The 24,408-nt window shown below is 43.2% G+C and overlaps 1 protein-coding gene across 2 annotated transcripts in view; it reads right to left on the reverse strand.

Annotated features, from left to right (window-relative positions):
- Positions 1–370: 370 nt before the first annotated feature.
- The window catches only part of UBE3D (ubiquitin protein ligase E3D), a 216,152-nt gene continuing 192,114 nt past the window's right edge, over positions 371–24,408 (reverse strand). For both annotated transcript variants that reach the window (XM_040428694.1, XM_040428695.1), the window contains exons 10-11: positions 1,955–3,131; positions 371–1,886 (exon numbers count right to left, since the gene is read on the reverse strand). In XM_040428694.1, coding sequence (XP_040284628.1) covers positions 3,111–3,131 — 21 coding nt within the window. In that variant the 3' untranslated portion in view covers positions 371–1,886; positions 1,955–3,110. The remainder of the gene's footprint in view (positions 1,887–1,954; positions 3,132–24,408) is intronic.

Consider the following 24,408-nt stretch of genomic DNA (forward strand, 5'->3'; position numbering starts at 1 on the left):
TATAGTTGTACAGGAAAAATATTACTATTACTCTAGTCGACATTCAAGTCATTTAGAAATCACCATGCTGAAATATTCAGGATGGATGCAATTTAAAACACTATAAGGTCACAAGTATTTCTAGTACGTCAATTTAACACTCTCTGCAGGCTGTAAATGTATTTTTCCGGTATGATCCCTAAGGATCGTATAATGTTGTGCAGAATACATAGAACTGAGGATGAGTGTAATATGAGGTTTGCTTAATGTGCATTAACAATGCCACACAGGAAATAGCCAAAACAGCTCCTATCGCCAGTCAAGTAATTAAATTCTTCATTACAGAGAACCACGTCCCAAAACACGGAGGCACGACTTTCAAAATGCGTTGCTTTATTTTTGGAAACAATGTAGGCACACAAATATGATATTGAGAAGAAACAGAATGAAAAGAGGTTGAATATTGAAGACATTTCCATTTACACAACTGAAAAAATATATATACTTATTTGACCTTAGTCATACAGAGCTGCATCCACACGCATGCTGAACATACATATGGCTAGAGAGGGGAGCATTAATCTCAAAAAACAAAAACAAAAAAAAACTGGGGATCACTTGTAAAAAATTTTTTTTTTAAAAGTCACCCTGATTGGCTGTCTTTGACAGATTACTTTGGTACTAGACCTCCAAGGCATCACATATACTGAATGTGGAATGACTAGCTCCCTTTTGGTGCTTTCCTTTGTAGGTACAACCATAGTTTTAACCAAATATGACATTACGTTACAAGATAGAGGTAGGAACAAATCAACTGTCCTGACAGGTTTCGTGCCAATACACGCACCCAGATGTTATGTAGATAAATTTCATAACAGCCAAAGATAATTATATGGTAGGAAGTTCCTGACCTGGTTTATAAAGAAGAATGCGTGAATGGGTCACAAGGGTTGCCTTAACAAAATATGGGCCCATTGCTGAGGTTAGTGCACAGCATCATCCACTGGTCACAGAATAAGGAGAGAAAAATAACTGTCCTATTTCGGAGAGGTCAGTATAACTTGTGGGGTAATTCTCTTCTCCTGTGTCTCTCTAGTTCACACCTTATGAAAATAGGTTGGCACCCATGAAAGTTGGGTGACTCTTCTAATTTTGTGTTGTTTGCTCTCGTGTTGAATATGAATTCACCATCTCCAAGGGTTTCATGGGATAATATTTAAAGGGGTTGTCCAGTTTCAGGAAACCAAACAACACTTGTGATCCACCTGCAATAAAGAATAGATCATAACTTCCACGCTGCCATTCCGGTTCTCCCATGAGGGCTGTTTACCCAGCTGCGGCAGTGACGTCACATCGACAAAATGGGGGAGATATATCAGGACTAGCAGATCCATCCGCCAGTCTTGATCTCCTTGCGCAGAAGCCTCTTAACAAATCAGGCACATCTATGCCCTGCTGTGCGCCAGAAAATGAAGTTTACGCCAGCTACAGGCTGGCATAGACTTCAGCTATAACTTCTGCCACTTTCTGGCAAAAGTTATAGTAAATGTGGCGGCACGAAGCCATGTAAATGTGGCGATACGAAGCTCAAAAAGTCGCCCATAGTGGTGCACAGATTCTGGAGTAAAGTGATTGATAAATGTCCCCCAGTGTGTCCGATGCAGCCAATTACTGACCTCAGATTTCTCACAGAATGGCCACCTATAAAACGTAACCTTTATGATAGTGCTATTAAAATGAAAGTCTCCTATTGTTAAAAATACTTTAAACACAACAGAACCAAACAGGGCTAGAGGTGGGTTAAATTCACAGTACAGTCACCCTATGTAACTAATAGCCATGCCTATCAAAAACTGAAAGGCCGCCCCGAAAAGGCTGATCCCGTATCAGAAACTTCCTATAATTCCCTAGGCAGGCCCTGACCAGAAAGAAGGCCACCCCCCCACCCCCCAAAAAAATGGGGGTGAATTGTTACTGAGTGCACGGGTGATACTGAATCATGGCACACAAGTCATAAAATGCACACGAGTGACATTTGTGCCAGGTTTCTTAAACACGTTGTACATGCGCACTGCAATATTTTGGGGGTGGCCCCCTTTCCGGTCAGGGTCTGCCTAGGGAACTATAGGAGGTTCCTGATATGGGATCGCCCTTATCAGGGTGGCCTTACTGTTAGGGATATTTGTTACATAGGATGATTGTTGGGTGAGTTTAACCAATCCCTGATGGGTTCTGTTGTGTTTAAAGTATTTTTAACAATAGGAGACTTTCATTTTAATAGCAGTATAATAAAGGGTATGTTTTATAGGTGGCCATTCTGTGAGTAATCTGTTGATTCCTGACCACTTATAGACTGGAATACTGACTCCTGCCTGGTCAGTTCAGTGATGGCTGAACCTCGGCAGAGGGGGTCACATGTTGTTGAAGAACTGCTGGGAGAACTGGAGCAGAGGGTAAGTAATCATCTATTCTTCACTGCAGGTGGATCACAAGTATTGTTCAGTTTTCTTTTGAAACAGGACTACCCCTTTAACAGGAATCAGGCTTATATCGAATGTGTGAAAATGAGCAAAATACCTGTTCTACATTAGAAGAGCCACCTTTATCTTGTACAATTGAAGAAAATATACCCGAGTAATTGTCACATTCAATAATAGGTATTATGCAATCAGTCTTTCTTTCGAGGAGCCTTGTTTGTGTGTCATATAGATCAATCATTGATAGGCAAATATGACAAGTAAAGAGGGACGAAAACTACACATATAAATTATTCCAAGATTTGATTAAAACAGTTATTTTCCACTAGATAAAAAAAATTCATCTTAAAGAGATACAACACTGCTGGATGTAAGCCTAGTAGGACCTGGTACATGTTGGGATTTGGATAATGGGATCCCAGGGGAATGGCATTTCTTTTTAAAGGTTGTCCAAATTCTCCACTGAATTCTGGCCAAAATACAGACTTCTCTACCCTATGCTTATAACGGGGATAGCCGACCTTCATCTGTATCTCACATTATGTGACAACTGACATTTGTCTTTTTGGTCATGTATATTCATTCGCATTCGTTGTTTACTGGAGAAGAGCAGTATCCAATTATAAGAAACACAAGGGCTTAGAGATTAGGTCCTCATATCTTCAAGTAGGCTACCTGCAGAAAGATAAAGAATACACAGTCAATGTGGCCTACAGCTAAAATACACATTGCAATATTTACTGCCTGTTCTGATAAATGTAACATTTTATACATTAGCATACTATAATTACACACTTTGGCTGATTACTAGTTCCAGAAATCAGATGAAACCCTATGACAGGACACACACTTTAACTCTTTATTCATACAGTACAGTGCCTATATATTGAACAATACACACAAGTAGTAAAGAGGAGTCATTCATTTATTATAATAAAAAAAAACACCCTTAAAGGGGTGTTCTGGTTCTTTCACATTATCCCAATCACGAGAACGGGGACCCCATGCCCTTGAATTGAACGGAAAGGGTCCCAGACCAGTCGCACATTTGCTCCATTCATTACTATGGCCGCTCCGTTCATTTCAGGGGGGGGGGGGGGGGGGAGCAAGGGCTACGGGGTCCCTGTTCTCGTGATCAGAGAGGGTCCCAGGGGTAGAACTGCTACCGATTTAATAGTTACCCCCTATCCTATTGAGGGAAGGAAGGGGGGATTGCTCTTCTTTTCACTACACTACATTTTCACACAGCCACCACTAGGGGCAGCTCAATGCAACAACTTCCATGGTAGTTGTATTAATTCCTATTCACTGAGCTCCCCCTAGCTTTCTAATAGAATAGAGTCAGGAGATTTATCAATGTATTTTTGCCAGTTTTCTGGTGTAAATATATTGAAAAATATGGTGTTCAGAATGAGCGCCATATATTTGAAGCACCTGTTCCGCTTTTTCTGACATAAAAGTTGGATAAAGTGGATAAGGCCAAAGGCAACTTTCTTTTTTGTATTTATAAAAAATTTCTTCCATTTGATAAAAACAAAAAAACAACAACATAACTGTCGTTCATCTGGGACATTGCGCATGTTCTGCATTGCCTGGGAAACTAGGTGCAGGGGGCCCATACTAAGTTTTACTATGGGGCCCTATAAGATATGTATATGGCCCTGAATATAGGCATGTATAAATGTTCAGTGTACTGTACATCTATCATATAATGCAATAATATTACGATAGGTCGGCATCTCACCTCTGGGACCTCATCAGATCTGCAGAACAAAGGTACTAAAGTTGTTCTCAACAGTTCCCTGAACACTAGGTGGCTGGGAGCATCCAGATTGAGGAGATACACTGAACTAGCATTGTGGCCCCTTCATTTACAGGCTGCCATATACATTGAATAGCTGTCGACCAGCCAACAGCTATCTCTCCTGACTTCACAATACAAAGTGAGGGAAGAAAACAAAAGGATTAGAGGAAAATATTCACTTTGCCTGATCCTTCTCTCCCCCAACATTATCTGTATAGGGACAGTCGGGTGCTCCCCACACATATTAGACTGCTGGATGAATCCGCAGTTCTCTGAGGGTTCGGCCTACAATACACTAATGCAACCTTTAGGATCAGTCGGGGTCCTGGCAGTCAAAACAACATTGACCAGTAAGCTCTGATAAATTCCAGTAACATCGGAACAGATATATGGCACTACTAATTGTAGAGGTGCTCAAGTAGGATTTTACTCCATACAATAACAAGAATAAAACGTGGCACTGAAAGAGAAAATCTGTTTACAGTATTTCATGGCAATCCACAGAGGTGAACTTAGCCACAATTATGAGCCTCTACATGGCGACTAAGCTGGCCCCCTAGGATTTCAATGGGAGTCAGGTCTGGAGAAAGTGCAGGCCACTCCATTTGAGGTAGACCAGTCTCCAGCAGCCATTCCCTAATGATGTGACCTCGATGAGCTAGCGCATTGTTGTCCATGAAGATAAAATGAGGCCTCTGTTGTTCATGCACAGGCACATTGACTGGATTTATGATGTTATTCAAGTAGTATGGGCTTGTCACTGTACCATTCACAAAATTTATGGCAGTTCTGTATTTACTAGACACACCTGCCCACACTGTAACACCACCACCACCACCACCACCACCACCACTAAAGGCTCGTCTGGTGACAACAGTGGCTGATGCATAGCGTTCTCCTTCTCTGACATAGTTGGCCATCATTTTTGCTGAGCTTGAATCGACTTTCATCAGTGAATAGCACTAAGGCACACTGGTCCCTCGTCCAGCATAGATGCTCCCTGGCTCATGTAAGACGATTACGCATTTACCAGGTGGTGTTGTCAGGTACCCCTGAAAGTCGTCTAGCACGCAGACCACACGGTTGTAAACAGTTTTTAAATGGTGTGACGTGACACTTCCTCCCTTAAATGTGCCTGGAGTTGTGTGGAATTCATCATCCAGGCACTGTTCACAATGAAGCTGATGTTCACATTAGTATGGGATGTGGCCAAAGGACGCCCACTTCTATGCCTTTATCTCTGTTACAACCTGCTGATGACACTCTGTGACACTCTAACCTTAGTGACCACTTAAGTCTGAGAACATTCTGCCTGAAGACTCGCAATGGCGAGGTACTGTTGATCAATTGTTAGGTGTCGTCTTGGTCTCATGATGTCAAAATGTGAACAGCATGATGAGGAGGACTGTTTAAATACCAATTATAATTGAACCATTAAATTTATTGGGGGAGATTCATGGATCAAACACGTGTTGTGAATTTTGCCATTAAGCTCCTTGTTAGAGAACAGCAGGTTATGCAAAAAGTACTGAAACATTGAACAGTTGGACATCTGCATTTAAAAGTTTAGAGAAGGGGGGCGTAGCTTGGCCGCTGAGAGGAATGGCCGCTTGATCCTGCAGCTCCTGCACCAGAGCGATCACAATCGAGCTTCCCGGAGCCATTGTTACTCCCCTCATTGCCTTTTAGCCTGAACTGAAGCTGGACACCCTCCTTGATACCATGGGGAGGTCTAAGAGGCAGTTGCCTAAATTGCAAAGTGGGAATTTGGACAGCTTCTTTGAGAGGCGCCCAGCTAAAGATGGCGCTGGCTCCAGCACCAGAACTTACCCGCCGTCTCCCTACAACAGCTCATCGCCGAAGCGCAGCTCCCTCTCACCGTCGCCTCCCCTGGAGCCCGAGGCCTTTTCCTTGAACGAAGCAGAGTTTCCCTCGCTTCCTCCGACCCCAAGCGAGACCCGTACACCGAAGGTTTCAGATTCACAAAATGGCGCCGCCGCAGACCGCTCTGGATCCTCACCTTCATCCAGCCCCCAGAAGCAGAGACCGCGGCTGGAGTCTTCTCATCCTCCTGAGGTCAGTACTGCAATATGGGCGAAATCGTCTGAGACTCCTCTAGCAGTTCCTATAATTGCATACCAAACCTCCAATAAACCTCTATGCGAGGACTCCATTAAAAATATGCTTTTGGCACTGCACCAGTCATTATGTGCAGACATGGCAGGGTTGATTAACCCCTGAGCGGCCGAAGTTAAAGAAAATGAGAGCAAAATAATACATGTAGAAAGTAAAATGGCAGAATTTGCGGCCTCACAGAACAACATCATAGATGTCCATAACGATATGGCAGATGAACTTGAGACTATTAAAAGCAAAATCGCTGACATGGAAGATCATTCCAGAAGGAACAATGTGAAATTCCGGGGTATCCCAGAAGACGTGGCACCCCGAGATTTACAGTCATATCTAAAGAGCCTTCTCAAAATGCTTCTGCCGAGAATACCTGTCCCCGACATGATTATAGACAGGGCCCATAGGATCCCTAAACCAGCTCATCTAAGTGCTGACATCCCAAGAGACACTTTAGCCTGCATCCATTTTTTCCATACAAAAAGAGGCTTTGATGTTAGCAGCCAGAAATTGCGATCAGCTACCTGCTCCCTTTCAATCAGTCAGGCTTTTTGCTGACCTATCTATGGCGACGCTACGACAGAGAAGGGAACTGCAACTTGTCACCCTTGCTCTTAGGGATAATGACATTCAATACAAGTGGGGATACCCACAAAAGTTACTTATCCGGAGAAATGGCAAAACCCACGTGGTGAAAACCGTTGAAGATGGTCAAAACCTCCTCCAATCATGGGACATTCGGTTCTCTGTGGAGAAACGTGGAAATCGTCGTCGGAATGACCCCCCAACTTAGTCTGATACTCGGGACACTTAATTCCCCTAGTAGGACCGGTACCGGTTCGGAATACGGGTGTCCTATATAGTATTTTGCTGTTAACCAAGATTGGGTTAAGGGAATGAAAGACGATACTTGTACTAATTATGTGGGATCATGTATTTATTTCCTTTGCACATTTAGGTGCAGTTTATCTGATTGAATATCCAGACCGGTTGTGCCTCCTCTCAGCCTCACTTGTGGACTTACGCCACCTAAACCACACAGACTACGCAGGTCCGCCTGGTACTGTAATACTATCCTTTTTCTTTACCTGTTGTGTTTATCTTACTATACTTATTCCTTTTCTCTGGTTATTTTGCCATTTATTGTGTTCAAGCCATCTGACAAGTCTGCTTCTTGTTGAAACGTACTTTTGCTATTTGTACGGTTGATTAGTTAACTGTCTATTGACTGCTTATCCGCCTAGGAGATTGGAGCCTCTCCTCAATCATATGGATCTTAAAATTTTATCATTAAATGCTAAAGGGCTTAATTGCCCCCAGAAGAGATCCTATGTTTGGCGGGAGGCAACCAAAGCTGATGCGGACCTTGTTTGTATCCAAGAGACCCATTTATTGCAAGAGGACTCTAAACGTATTCACCATCGCTCCTTTCCTCATGTTTTGCACTCTCATTTCAGCAAAAAGTCTAGGGGGGTATTTATTGCCATCAAGAACACGGTTGCCTTCAATACCATCTCATCCATGGTGGATCCTAATGGCCGATACATCATTCTGGTATGTTCCGTTAACAACGTCATTTATACTCTAGTCAACATCTATGCTCCCAATGATCATCAAGTTACCTTTTTGCGTAAATTACTGAAAAAGGTAAACTCTCTGAAACAAGGGAAAACTATTCTCTGTGGTGACAATAACACGATAATGGATCGGTCATTGGATTCTACTTGCCCTTCGCGGCGTTTAGAGGGTGGGGTAGCCTCTCTCTTGCATTCAGAGGGTCTCATTGATGTCTGGAGAGCCCAGCATAGTGTGGAGAGAGACTACACTTTCTTCTCACCGCCTCATCTTTCATATTCCCGTATTGATATGTTTTTAATAGATCACCCTACCCTTATGCATGCAACATCCACAAACATTGGACTTATCCAATGGTCTGATCACGCCCCAATAACACTGACCCTGGAAAATCTTTACCAGTCTCCAAAAGCAACCATTTGGCGAAATGACACATCTCTATATAATATGGGGATCTCTCTAACGAATTACAAGAATTCATCGCCTTTAACGATGGTTCTGTTTCAGATAAGTACACGGTATGGCAGACCCATAAAGCATTCATAAGGGGTTCCTTGATTAAACTAAAACACAAATTGAGGAAAATTAGAGAAAAAGAAATCTCGCAGTTACTGAAGACTATTTCGGACCTTGAGAGTCTTAATAAAGCCTCGCCCACAGCCCATACTTCTACCACATTGAGAATAGAGAGGGACAAATTAAGAAGCCTGCTTTCCCATAATTACTCTAGGTCTCTGCTCAGACTGAAATCGAGATATTACGCCCGGGGAAATAGAGCAGGCAAACTCCTAGCCAACCAAATTAAAATCCAACAATCCAAAGCAAAAATACTGTATCTTTTACATCCATCCTCTAAAGCTAAATTGCTAGATCCTAGAGACATCGCAGAGCAGTTCCGTGCCTATTATCATGCCCTATACAATCTCAAGGACACTGTCCTTCTACCAAATGATTACCCTAGCCTTGTGGAGGATTTCTTGATACAATCCAACTTACCTAATGTTTCCCCATCACAGCTGCGATCCTTAAATGCCCCCCTCACATCTACAGAACTTCAAAAGCTGATCATGGCTCTCCCACAGGGCAAATCCCCAGGCCCGGTTGGGTCTGTCAAATGAGTACTACAGACATTTTCTCCCTATTTTATCCCCCTATATCCTGGATATTTTTAATAAAGCTCTGGAAGGAACCCCTTTCCCTTCAGAAAATGCTCACTGCCTTAATTGTCACACTGCCCAAACCCGGAAAATCCCCAGATGTACCTCAAAACTTCAGACCAATTTCATTGCTCAATTCGGACATAAAAATATTCGCCAAATTAATTGCCAATAGATTGTCACCCATACTACCATCCCTAATGAAAGACGACCAAACGGGGTTTGTTAAAGGCCGTCTATTATCGGATAACACCAGAAGATTGGTGGATCTGTTTAATTATGCTGAGCAGAAAAGCTTCCCTTTGCTGGCAGTGACACTTGACGCCGAGAAGGCGTTTGACCGCTTACACTGGTCATTCGCATTTTCGGTTCTCCAGAAGATGGGGTTTAGGGGAAGCATAGTGAACGCCTTTCACAGCTTGTACCATTCTCCCATGGCCAAAGTATGGGTAAACGGAGTGTTATCATACCCTTTCCAAATTACTAATGGATCTCATCAAGGGTGCCCATTATCACCCCTCTTGTTTATTCTAGCCCTAGAACCCCTGGCCCAGCACATAAGAAATGCCCCCCTCATTCAGGGTGTAGATATAGGTGGACAAGATCACAGAATTTCACTTTATGCAGACGACATTATCCTTACATTGTCAAACCCTTTTACGTCCTTACGTTTTGCCCTAGACATCATCAAACAATTTGGCACGTTATCCTACTATAAAATTAATAATTCTAAGTCCCAAGCCCTACCTATCAATATCCTTCAAAGTGATGTAACATTGTTAAAATCCCTCCACCCCCTAGACTGGCAAGAATCGGAACTTCCATACTTGGGAATCAAGCTCACGCTCCCTTGCTCTCTCCTATACAAGCGAAATTATGAGCCCCTCCTCTCGACCATGTCCTCTGACTTTTCTCAGTTTTCCATGAAAGAGATTTCATGGGTGGGAAGAGTAGCGGCATTCCAGATGATGACTCTGTCTAAACTGATTTATATCTTCCGAGCTCTCCCAATTTCGGTCCCCCCCATTATTTTTTAAGAAAGCACAGTCCAGCCTATCTAAATATATTTGGAAATCATCCAAACCTAGAATAGCTCAGAAACAACTTTTCTTGAGGAAAAGAGCTGGGGGAATAGGGTTACCCTTTATTAGTGATTATTACAAAGCAATAGGACTTTCACTAGCTAGGGAATGGTGGATACTAGATTGCACCAAGGCTTGGCATCAAATTGAATCCCATTCGATTGGGGGAGGCTCCTTGAGAGACCTCTTAATCCATATCATATGGAGTAGGAAGGTCCCTGACCTTACCCTTATGACCGCACAGCACACAGGGAAACTTTGGTTACATGCCCACGTCGTATTCCCAGACTCTAAAGATTTCTTGTTCTCTCGATCTGATACTTACACACTAGAGTCATAACTCCAGAACATCAATTTATCCAGATGGCGTGAGAAAGGGATTGGAAGGATTGCTCAGCTCATCTCTGCTGATGGGATACTCCCTTTCCCTAATATTCAACAATTGTTCCAACTGCCGTCCGGAGAAATATTTAATTATCTCAGGATTAAGCATCTCCTAGCAACTATTCTCAAAGCACCCCCATCCATCCATAAGGGGATCCTTCAATTATATCAATCCCCAGGCTTATTGAGAAAGGGAGCGACTGGTCGTATGATTTCTTAGGTGACAAAACCAAGTTTATTAAAACAAAACCTTTTAAAAAGTGGGAACAGGAAATAGGGCGTTCATTCTCTGACGACTCTTGGTCACTTGCTATTGGCTTCTTGACTTCCAATTTTAAATGTGTCATTCACTATGAGGCGGGAGTTAAGACGCTCCTAAATTGGTATTTTACACCCCAGAGGTTACATATAATATACCCTTCTACATCTCCTTTATGTTGGAGGGGATGTGGAAACATGGGATCATTGTTTCATATCCTCTGGTCATGTCCAATTATTGCCATCTTCTGGAGACAGGTATTCACATTGCTCGGGGAGCTAACAAAACTAGTCATATTACCGTCCCCAGAATTAGCACTCATGTTCGTAGGCATTCATCATATTCACCCTATCTACAGACCCATGGTGGGACACACTCTCCTCAGTGCTAAATTAATTGTGACCCGTCATTGGAAAAGTCAAACACCTCCTGATATTTCAGAAGTGGTCAACGAGTTAAACACAACCTGCCGTTATGAAAGAATGCTACCACCCTCAATGCTCTCTTCCGTGAAATATGAAAGTACGTGGGCCCCCTGGATGTCTCATTCACGTTTTTCCCGATAGATTACACCTCACCTGTACAGTTTCCTGATAATGAAAACTCTTAAAATAACATTGGCGTCCTCTTAATTGAGTCTTTCCTGTAACTGGGTCTCTTCAATAATCAATAGTCGATAGTTGGGTCTCTTTATTCACTTTTGTTTGCGTGTAGTTTCCACGTTGGTTTACTAGTACTCTAGCACTTTACTGGATGAAGTCCAATTTTTATGTAAGTGTTCTACTGACCTGGAGACTATTACTCCAATAACTACACCAGTATCAAATGTATTTGTTAATCCTGGATGGTAAACCTGCTGTTATTGAAGTTAGTGACTTTAACGTATCTGCTCCTTTTAATGTGAGTTTGCCCTTCACCTCTTCTCTAGAACAGATAATCGTTCCGCCCAATAACTGGCGGTTGCATATCATGTTTTATGTCTACCTTTGATGGCTGCGACCACTATATGCTATGTTATTTTCTTAATTCCTGTTATTCTTTCTTGTGAAAAACTTCAATAAAAACAATAGACTCAAAAAGTTTAGAGAAGGTCACATTAAGTTCAAGATTAGAGTGCATTTTAGGTTCATCCTGATATTTCACCCACAAGCCAAATATCCCCCTAACGTTATGTGAGAAGTATATATTAGCCATTATATTAAAACCTGCCTAATATTGTATAACTCCGCTTGTGCCGTCAAAACAGTGCTAATCTGTCCAGGCATGGAAGGACTCTGTAAGTGTTTTGTGGCATCTGAAACCAAAACTTATCAGCAGATCCAATTATCTGCAAGGTGGGGGCATACATGATTTCCTTGCACATGCCCCAGATGGTCAATCAGACTGAGATCTGGAGAATTTGAAGGTCAAAGCAGCTCTTTGAATTTTCTGTCATGTACCTCAAACCATTTCTGAACAATTTTACAGTGTGGCGGGGCACATTATCTTGCTAAAAGAAGCCAATGTCATTATGGAATACCATTGCCATAGAGGGGTGTACTTGGTCTGCAACAATGTTGAGGGAGGGGGTACATGTCAAATTAATTCATATATATATACAGTACAGACCAAAATTTTGGACACCTTCTCATTCAAAGAGTTTTCTTTATTTTCATGACTATGAAAATTGTAGATTCGACTTACGGTTCCGGCGCGCACATGTAAGGACGTGCGGTGAAGGAGCTCCGTATACCCTGCCACATATCGGGGGTTTGCTGGGACCAGAGGCGGGATCGCCGCTGCTCATCTTCAACCGTGTGGCTCATGGACAGATACCTGGTCCGCAACGGCCCCTCACTGCTGACCTCTTCACTCCTGCCACGAGAATCGGCACCGACGCGATCTGACAAGATGGCGGAGGGTAAGCGGAGAACAACCCGCTCCTCTTCACAACCCCCCCTACCCCCCGATGCAGATGAATCTTCTAGAGGGGAGTCGCCGCCGCAATCGCAGCAGCTCCAGGACCTGGAGCTCCCTAGCAAAGAAATCGCTTTGGCGGTTGCACAAATACTGGCCCCAGATATTAAGGCCACGTTGGAGTCCACCATTGCTGGGACTATGAAGCAACTACAACTGGACATCGCGCAGAACTCTTCCCATATTCGGGAATTAGAGCAAAGAACAGGGACCCTGGAGGATGAGCTCTGCAAAACTCAGTCTCAAGTAAGAGACATAGTTCGCATTAACCAGGCCCTGCAAGATAAAGTTGAGGACCTGGAGAACTGCTCCCGTAGGAGTAATATTCGCATAGTGGGTCTCCCTGAAGATATCCCAGCGTATCATTTGGCATGTTTTTGTTCCTCAGAACTCCCGCAGGCATTGGGATTTGAATTGCCGCTTACTGTAGAGAGGGCTCATAGAATTGGCCCCTCCAGAGAACCACGCGTTGATAACCAGCCGTCCAGACCGAGGTCGGTTATTGTTAAATATCTTAACTATGCTGACAAGGAAGCCATCTTGGGGAAGTACAGACGCCTGACTCAACCTCTAAGAGTTAAAGGAAATAAGCTCCTTTTATTCGGCGATTACTCTATGGAAGTAGCCAAAAGAAGGAGAGCATTTTCCCAGATTTGTACACAGCTGGTCCAGAGGAAAATCCGCTTTGCTCTCATTTATCCGGCTGTATTGCGTGTATTCAAACAAAATGGAGGAACTGACACCTACTTAACGCCGAGAGAAGCAACAGATGCCTTGGAAGATGGCGATTTCTCTGACAGCTCGAGGCCCAGATCAACGCCCAGAGGTCGCTCTTCACCCAGAGGGGGGCGCTCTGGTGGTCAATTGACATAGAGACCTGGTGACATGTCCCAGAATAGGCCTGGTGAAGCCTTTAGCCAGGTATCTCGATCAGACTGGGACTGATATCTGCTGTAGTAAACGGCTATGGCGGGAAAACGAGTATCTGGAACTTGTGAGTTACCAACTTGATACTGCCGGGACTCGGTTTATTCTTATACTGCTACCTTCTAGAAGGTCGTTGATATGAATGCCTTTAAATGAAAGCAGGGTGAGGGAGGGGATAACAGAGTGGAGGGTTTTGTTGGCTAATGATCTATGGGTAGTGGAGTTGATGACACAATGTATTTATACAGGAGGGAATCTGGCGGGACAGAGTCCGTATCTACTCGCCAGTTTAGTGCGAGAAAAGTGAAGTCTAAAGTGATTTATGACGGATTTATGTGGGTTACACTCACCCAATGGTTTGTTGTTAATGTTGTTGTTTACAGGTTGGGGGGAATGTTTATAGCCACTTTTACGGTCATGCTCCATGGATGTTTTGCACTTTCTATACCAGATATAAGCGACCGGGAGCGGCCTCCACCAGGTGGTACTCCTTGTAAGCCCTTTATACTGAACCAATTATGAAAGTAATCACTTGGAATGTAAAGGGCCTTAGAGCCCCGCAGAAAAGAATAATGGTACTCAAGAAAATTACTACTCAAGAAATTGAAAGCGGATATTGCGTTGCTGCAGGAGACGCACCTGGGGGAGGCAGACCTATGGCGCATAAAACGTCTTTGGGTAGGACATGTCATGGGATCCCCATCATGCGGCAGGAAAGCGGGGGTGTTAATTCTTATACATAAGCGAGTAAGCCATAATGTGATCGCTACTGAATGTGATGAGGAGGGCAGGATTATACATCTTAAATTGTCCACGGACGCGGGTCTCATAGACCTATTTAATGTTTAAGGACCTAATACTGGACAGGCCCCTTTTTTTTAGAGTCTTGGAAAGTAAAATTCTACAAGAGGCAGGAAACCAGATTTTAGTCATGGGGGATCTTAACGCAGTTCATAACCTAGAGGAAGACAGGAAACAGACACAGTCTTCGCTCCAATCTACGCAGCTTATCAGAGGTGGAAGGTTTTCTTTAGAACCTCTCATTAAGTCCACAGGTATGATAGACATTTGGAGATTCCTGAACCCAGTGGAAAGGGAATTCACTCATTTTTCACATGTCCACCGGTCGTGGTCCAGGATCGACTATGCCCTGACCTCGCCACAACTTTCAAAAAAGTCCTTCAGGCTGAGATCACAGACATGGTGATATCTGACCACGCCCCGGTTTGCATCACTATTGCAGAAAACACCCCCAGAGGCACTGATAGGGTTTGGCGTCAACCTAGCTATCTTATGTCTGACAATGATTTTTTGGATAGACTGAAAGGCTGGTGGTGGGAATTCTTAGATAATAATTCGGGTCATCGGGATAATCCTTGCCTCCTGTGGGATACGGCTAAAGCAGTCATTCGTGGGAATATCATTTCATATACAACAGCTAAAAAAAGGAAAATATGGCTAGGGCTCCAGTATGCCACTGATGAGGTCCGTTCTGCTTACACTCCTTACTTAGCCAGTCCTATCGACATAAACAGGATTAAGTGGGTGACGGCAAAACACAAATATGACCACAAGTTAGAGCAACAAGTTAAACTCCATATGGATTATCACTCGGCTAAGCTGTTTAAATATGGCAATAAGTCAGGTAAAATACTAGCTAACTTAATTAATACACAACGTTATAACCCCACCATTAGGTCAATTCTAGATGAAAGGGGGAAAAAGCTCACTAACCCGAAAGACATAATTGAATGCTTTAGGAAATATTATGAAGCACTTTATTCCCAAGACGGGTTTGACCAGTCACGGGCGGAGGAACTTCTAGCTAATGTCTCTCTCCCTAAACTTTCAGAAGATATGCTAAATAGCCTCAATAAGCCAATTACAGTTGAGGAGGTTCAGGGCACCATTAAGTCACTTAATAACGGAAAAGCACCGGACGCGGATGGGTTCCCGGCGGAGTTCTTTAAGGCCCTTGCGACGGATGTATCCCCGGTTTTGCAGGAGCTGTTTAACTCCTGTCTACATGGGGGGGGGGGGGACGACATTATGTCTACAGGGAAGCTGGTCCATATTAAACTAATTCCTAAACCGGGTAAAGATGTTGCTCAGATGGGATCTTACCGCCCGATATCGTTAATTAACCAAGACCTGAAAATTATGACTAAACTAATGACCAATAGACTAGCGGAACTCATGCCATCCCTGATCGGACCTCACCAGGTCGGGTTTAGAAAGGGGAGAGCAGCGGTCACTAGTATCAGAACAGTTTAAACGATACAAGATCACCTTTTTTATAACCAGGACCCAGCTGGTTGCCCTGCTCTGCTGTCTGGACGCCGAGAAGGCTTTCGACAATGTTAATTGGAATTGGCTCAGGAAAACGCTGGAAGCCTTTGGCTTTACAGGGCCTTTCCGGATGTTCCTGGATAAATTGTACGCTGGCCCGATAGCTCAAGTTCATTTACCTGTTTTTTTGTCAACGCCTTTCCGCCTCCACAGGGGCACGAGGCAGGGTTGCCCCCTGTCTCCGCTCCTCTTTAATTTAGCCCTGGAGCCTTTAGTCAGATTCCTAATACATTCTGATGTGTACCAGGGGATTAGGGTGGGAAGTAAAGAAACTAAACTCACATGTTTCGCAGATGACATTCTTATTTTTCTTAACTCCCCAGAAACAGATCTTAAAAAAGTATTAGATTCTTTGGGGAAGTGACAGGCTATCGGGTGAATGTGAGCAAAAGTAAAATGTTATATTTAAAAGGATATGCTAGAGATCGCACCGCACCAATTATACTCCAGGAAGTGGAGGTAGTCCCCCAATACTTGACCTATCTGGGGATTAAAATAGGTAGAAGCCCACTGTCCCTATATAAATTAAACTATAGCCAATATAATAATCAGGAAGATAGAGGAAGAACTTGATAGGTGGCTGAATCTGCCATTGTCTCTATTCGGGAGGGCCCATCTAGTGAAGATGGTTAGCTTTGCCAGATTACTTTACCCCATGCAAACAATTCCTCTCCTGATAACACATATGGACATTGCCAGAATTCAAAAAAGGCTTTTTCACGTTTTCTATGGCGAGGTAGGAGACCGAGGATCGCGTACGCGAAACTATGTCTGTTGAAATGGGAGGGGGGTATACAGATGCCTAATATCAGGAATTATAACCGAGCTTCCCTCTGGAGTCACATTAAAGATTGGATGTCTGGTTCCTCAAATTTTTCCAATACCCCCTTGGAGAAGGAATTGGCCGCTCCATGGGATTTGAGAGCTATTTTGCACACCAGAATCCGAGATATTCCTCTGGCTTTGAGGAAATATACACTACTGAAGGATACTTTAGCTACGTGGAGAGGAGTCCGTAAACTGTTTCGATTACCTATGTATCTCTCTCCATACATGCCATTATGGACCCTCCCGGCCTTTCCAGCGGGGAGACAGTAATGTTTACACTCTGGAAAGAGAAGGGAATAATTTTCTTGAAACAGTTGCTTAACCCTATGGGAAGTGAGTTACTGTCATGGCAAAATATCAGGTCTCAGTTCCGGTTGCCTCCCTCGCACTTCCTCCCTTATTGTCAAATTAGTTCTTTTTGCAGGTCTCAGTCGCTGGACATGGGAGACCAGAAAAGGAGAGTCTGGTTCGATGCCCTAATGGGAACTCAAAATAATTCTCTTTCAGATCTATACCGGAAAATTCTAAATACTCATTCGATTCCTATAAAAGCAAAAGTTTTCCAGAAATGGGAAGTTGAGCTGGGGGAAGAGGAGTTGACCCCAAAGTTAAGGGAAGGCTTAGAACGTGTGAGGCAGGCGACAGGAAATGAGACTTGGAGGGAAATGCACTTCAGGATTTTGCACAAAGCAACATATGCGTTTGACTTGTCTTATAGGGATGCTCCAGCACACTATCTTAGATGGTGCCCAAAATGTCAACTCCAGAAAGCCAATCTGTTGCATGGGCTGTGGAGCTGCCCGTCTTTAACTCCCCTGTGGAAGGATGCTCTAGAACTCATGAAACAGATCTGGGGAGTGGAAGTACAATTGAAACCACTACATTGTACACTGCTCAAAAAAATAAAGGGAACACTTAAACAACACAATGTAACTCCAAGTCAATCACACTTCTGTGAAATCAAACTGTCCACTTAGGAAGCAACACTGAGTGACAATCAATTTCACATGCTGTTGTGAAAATGGGATGGACAACAGGTGGAAATTATAGGCAATTAGCAAGACACCCCCAATAAAGGAGTGGTTCTGCAGGTGGTGACCACAGATCACTTCTCAGTTCCTATGCTTCCTGGCTGATATTTTGGTCACTTTTGAATGCTGGCGGTGCTTTAACTCTAGTGGTAGCATGAGTCGGAATCTACAACCCACACAAGTGGCTCAGGTAGTGCAGCTTATCCAGGATGGCACATCAATGCGAGCTGTGGCAAGAAGGTTTGCTGTGTCTGTCAGCGTAGTGTCCAGAGCATGGAGGCGCTACCAGGAGACAGGTCAGTACATCAGGAGATGTGGAGGAGGCCGTAGGAGGGCAACAACCCAGCAGCAGGACCGCTACCTCCGCCTTTGTGCAAGGAGGAACAGGAGGAGCCCTGCAAAATGACCTCCAGCAGGCCACAAATGTGCATGTGTCTGCTCAAACGGTCAGAAACAGACTCCATGAGGGTGATATGAGGGCCCGACATCCACAGGTGGGGGTTGTGCTTACAGCCCAACACCGTGCAGGACGTTTGGCATTTGCCAGAGAACACCAAGATTGGCAAATTCACCACTGGTGCCCTGTGCTCTTCACAGATGAAAGCAGGTTCACACTGAGCATATGTGACAGTCTGGAGACGCCGTGGAGAACGTTCTGCTGCCTGCAACATCCTCCAGCATGACCGGTTTGGCATTGGGTCAGTAATGGTGTGGGGTGGCATTTCTTTGGAGGGCCGCACAGCCCTCCATGTGCTAGCCAGAGGTAGCCTGACTGTCATTAGGTACCGAGATGAGATCCTCAGACCCCTTGTGAGACCATATGCTGGTGCGGTTGGCCCTGGGTTCCTCCTAATGCAAGACAATGCTAGACCTCATGTGGCTGGAGTGTGTCAGCAGTTCCTGCAAGACGAAGGCATTGATGCTATGGACTGGCCCGCCCGTTCCCCAGACCTGAATGCAATTGAGCACATCTGGGACATCATGCCTCTCTCTATCCACCAACGTCTTCTTGCACCACAGACTGTCCAGGAGTTGGCAGATGCTCTAGTCCAGGTCTGGGAGGAGATCCCTCAGGAGACCGTCCGCCACCTCATCAGGAGCATGCACAGGCGTTGTAGGGAGCTCATACAGGCACGTGGAGGCCACACACACTACTGAGCCTCATTTGGACTTGTTTTAAGGACATTACATCAAAGTTGGATCAGCCTGTAGTGTGTTTTTCCACTTTAATTTTGAGTGTGACTCCAAATCCAGACCTCCATGGGTTGAAAAATTGGATTTCCATTTTTTTTTTTTTGTGTGATTTTGTTGTCAGCACATTCAACTATGTAAAGAACAAAGTATTTCAGAAGAATATTTAATTAACTCAGATCTAGGATGTGTTATTTTTGTGCTCCCTTTATTTTTTTGAGCAGTGTATTTTTTCATTATATACCTTGGGATACTAAGCGGGAAATAACTCACTCCACACACGTCAAAGGTATACATCTGTTTTTACTAGCAGTTAAAAAAAACGATATTGGAGGCACTGGATATTCCCCACCCTTCCCACATTGGATGAAACAGTAGGCATTATAAGCCGTATTCTCTATATGGATAGGCTGGAAGCAGAGAACAATAAGGATAAGTCCACAAAATCCTTCTTCAGTAAATAGAGGAAATTTATTAGCCATGTTCTAACCCCTATGGAGATTCAGGAGGTAATGAAGCCTTTTTGCCACACTAAATGGTATCTGGAAGAACAGATAAAGGGGACGTTAGGTGCACTAGAGATAGATATCCCATGATAGTAGCACTTGCTAACTAGAGGTGTAGACATATTTTCTTCAGGTTATAGATACAGGGGCCGGCAAGCGGCCGTGAGGCAGACATCTTTGATGGAGAGTTCTTTTACTTGACCGAACGTTGGGCACACAGTTGGGGTGACAAAGGTTCAGGGGAGTTCCAAGAGAATGCCAATAGTGTGCAAAGCAGTAATCAAAGCAAAAGATGGCTACTTTGAAGAACCTAGAATATGACATATTTTCAGTTGTTTCACACTTGTTTGTTATATATATTATTCCACATGTGTTAATTCAAAGTTTTGATGCCTTCATAGTCATGAAAATAAAGAAAACTCTTTGAATGAGAAGGTGTGTCCAAACTTTTGGTCTGTACTGTATATATACACTCACCTAAAGAATTATTAGGAACACCTGTTCTATTTCTCATTATTGCAATTATCTAGTCAACCAATCACATTGCAGTTGCTTCAATGCATTTAGGGGGGTGGTCCTGGTCAAGACAATCTCCTGAACTCCAAACTGAATGTCAGAATGGGAAAGAAAGGTGATTTAAGGAATTTTGAGCGTGGCATGGTTGTTGGTGCCAGACGGGCCGGTCTGAGTATTTCACAATCTGCTCAGTTACTGGGAGTTTAATGCACAACCATTTATAGGGTTTATAAAGAATGGTGTGAAAAGGGAAAAACATCCAGAATGCGGCAGTCCTGTGGGCGAAAATGCCTTGTTGATGCTAGAAGTCAGAGGAGAATGGGTCGACTGATTCAAGCTGATAGAAGAGCAACGTTGACTGAAATAACCACTCATTACAACCAAGGTATGCAGCAAAGCCTTTGTAAAGCCACAACATGCACAACCTTGAGGCGGATGGGCTACAACAGCAGAAGACCCCACCGGGTACCACTCATCTCTACTACAAATAGGAAAAAGAGGCTACAATTTGCACGAGCTCACCAAAATTGGACTGTTGAAGACTGGAAAAATGTTGCCTGGTCTGATGCGTCTCGATTTCTGTTGAGACATTAAAATGGTAGAGTCCGAATTTAGCGTAAACAGAATGAGAACATGTATCCATCATGCCTTGTTACCACTGTGCAGGCTGGTGGTGGTGGTGTAATGGTGTGGGGGATGATTTCTGGGCACACTTTAGGCCCCTTAGTGCCAATTGGGCATCGTTTAAATTTCACGGGCTACCTGAGCATTGTTTCTGACCATGTCCATCCCTTCATGACCACCATGTACCCATCCTCTGATGGCTACTTCCAGCAGGATAATGCACCATGTCACCATAATGCACCATGCTCGAATCATTTCAAATTGGTTTCTTGAACATGACAATGAGTTCACTGTACTAAAATGGCCCCCACAGTCACCAGATCTCAACCCAATAGAGCATCTTTGGGATGTGGTGGAACGGGAGCTTCGTGCCCTGGATGTGCATCCCTCAAATCTCCATCAACTGCAAGATGCTATCCTATCAATATGGGCCAACATTTCTAAAGAATGCTATCAGCACCTTGTTGAATCAATGCCACGTAGAATTAAGGCAGTTCTGAAGGCAAAAGTGGGTCCAACACCGTATTAGTATGGTGTTCCTAATAATTCTTTAGGTGAGTGTATATATATATATATATATATATATATATCTACACACACACACACTCACCTAAAGAATTATAAGGGAACACCTGTTCTATTTCTCATTAATGCAATTATTTAGTCAACCAATACCCATGGCAGTTGCTTCAATGCATTTAGGGGTGTGTTCCTGGTCAAGACAATCTCCTGAACTCCAAACTGAATGTCAGAATGGGAAAGAAAGGAGATTTAAGCAATTTTGAGAGTGGCATGGTTGTTGGTTCCAGACGGGCCGGTCTGAGTATTTCACAATCTGCTCAGTTACTGGGATTTTCACGCACAACCATTTCTAGGGTTTACAAAGAATTTTGTGAAAAGGGAAAAACATCCAGTATGCGGCAGTCCCGTGGGCAAAAATGCCTTGTGGATGCTAGAGGTCAGAGGAGAATGGGCCGACTGATTCAAGCTGATAGAAGAGCAACGTTGACTGAAATAACCACTCGTTACAACCGAGGTATGCAGCAAAGCATTTGTGAAGCCACAACACGCACAACCTTGAGGCGGATGGGCTACAACAGCAGAATACCCCACTGGGTACCACTCATCTCCACTACAAATAGGAAAAAGAGGCTACAATTTGCACGAGCTCACCAAAATTGGACTGTTGAAGACTGGAAAAATGTTGCCTGGTCTGATGAGTCTCGATTTCTGTTGAGACATTCAAATGGTAGAGTCCGAATTTGGCATAAACAGAATGAGAACATGTATCCATCCTCTGATGGCTACTTCCAGCAGGATAATGCACCATGTCACAAAGCTCGAATCATTTCAAATTGGTTTCTTGAACATGACAAGGAGTTCACTGTACTAAAATGGCCCCCACAGTCACCATGTCTCAACCCAATAGAGCATCTTTGGGATGTGGTGGAACGGGAGCTTTGTGCCCTGGTAGTGCATCCCTCAAATCTCCATCAACTGCAAGATGCTATCCTATCAATATGGGCCAACATTTCTAAAGAATGCTATCAGCACCTTGTTGAATCAATGCCACGTAGAATTAAGGCAGTTCTGAAGGCAAAAGGGGGTCCAACACCGTATTAGTATGGTGTTCCTAATAATTCTTTAGGTGAGTGTATATATACAGTATATATGAATGCAGGATCCAAAGTTCCCCAGCAGAACATTACACAGATCATCTTACCATTTATTTAATTTTTTTAGAGCAGCTCTTCTGTGGGATCAGACCAGACAGGCTAGCTGTTTTTCCCACACACATTAATGAGCTCACCAGTTGTCCGTATTTTGATCAGTTTTGGTAGGTATTAACTTCTACATACTGGAAGTACCCCCACAAGAACTGCTGTTTTAGAAATTACCTGAACCAGTCATCTAGCTAACACAATGTGGACCTTGCCAACACTGCTAAGATCCTTTCGCTTGCCCACTTTCCTGCTTCCGACAAATCAACTTCAGGAACTGACTGTTAAATTGCTGCCTAAAAAATCCCACCCCTTAAACGGCGGTATTTTAACAAGATAATGTTATAGCTGACTGCCTTGTGTGTGTTTATATACAGTATATATAAATTGATATATGGGTGAGAAAAGAAATTACAGAGATGCTGGGGCACAAATCATACATGTGGTAGCACCAGCATAAGAGCATTAAAGAGGTTTTTATGGGTGTTCTATACTGATGGATTATCCTTAGAACATGGCCTCCTTGCAGACTATCAAGCCCAACACCGTCCATTAGATAGTGTCTGTGCTAGGTATTGCAGCTCAGCCACATTCACTTGAATGGAACTGAGCTGCAACTAAGCCATGTGACCGATGAATGTGACGTCACATGCCTAGGAATAAGCTGCGGCACTCAAAATGGCAGGGTCTCTTCAAACAGCTGATGGCTAGGGGTCCTGGGAGTCGGATCCCCACAGATCTGATATCGATTACTTATCCTGAGGAAACACTATCAATATCAAAATTTTTAAAAACACCCTTAACTTAAAACATCATGAGCAATGGTGTGTCCCATCAGGCATATAACCGAATAAGAGCACTCCCTAGGACTCTTAAATCCAATACCTTATATTCAATATACATAAATATGTTACACAATATGTTTTTTTCTTTTTTTAGCCTAAAATCAGATTTCCCTGTGGAAATAAATGTTTGTAATCTCTGAATAACCCACTTGCTACTGAACTTGAAGTGATGAATTACAGAACTCCATGGCCGATGACATATTATAGAGATTGTATCCATGTAATACTGTCACTCACTGAGGGTGAATCCTCAAAGTGAAGACACAAAGTGGATGATACATAAAAAGAAAGGACAATTATAATAGCTAATTGGCTTTAGTGTACATCCATCTTATGCTAAATATCTTCCATGCAATCTATTTTCTTAAAGACACATTAATAAAGCCTCCCAAACTCACATTATATACTGGTAACAAAGTAACATACAGTTACTAGCTGATCTATTGGTTTTCAACAACACAAGACAAGACCATCTATAATTCAAGATCTCAAAAGTCTTCTACAAATAATTATTATTAATTAAAAAAGAACGCACACACAAACCTATTACAAGTAGGTAAGTGGTAAAAATGTAAAGCAAATGTAAAAATGTCTGAATGGCGCATATTTCATCTATATACAGCATATCCAGCAGAAAATAAAGGCACGCATGCACACTGTGACCTACAATGGAAGTGCTTGAGATGTTTTAATGATTTGTGCCTGGAAGAAACAAGTCCTGCTTATTCACTCGCTTAGCCTGGAGGACTAAATTTTTACATTAAATCTTGAAGAACACTGCAAAAAAAAAGAAGAAAAAAGCATACAACTCAAATTGTCCTGACAGACCTAAAAATGTAGGGGATAAAGCCACTATATATGAATTTGGAAAGTCTTCAGACCTTTTTCACATTTTGTTATGTTGCGGCCTTGTGCTAATATAAAAAAAAAATATTCCAGCTTTTCCCGTCATTCTGCACTCAATACCCCAAAATGTGAAAACAGAATGTTGGAAATCTTAGCTTATTTATTGGAAAGGGAAAAACTAAAATATTGCATTGACAGAAGTATTCAGACCCTTTACTGAG

This window comes from Bufo bufo, chromosome 4 (genome assembly GCF_905171765.1).
Source record: "Bufo bufo chromosome 4, aBufBuf1.1, whole genome shotgun sequence".
In the NCBI taxonomy this organism is placed as follows: Eukaryota; Metazoa; Chordata; class Amphibia; order Anura; family Bufonidae; genus Bufo; species Bufo bufo.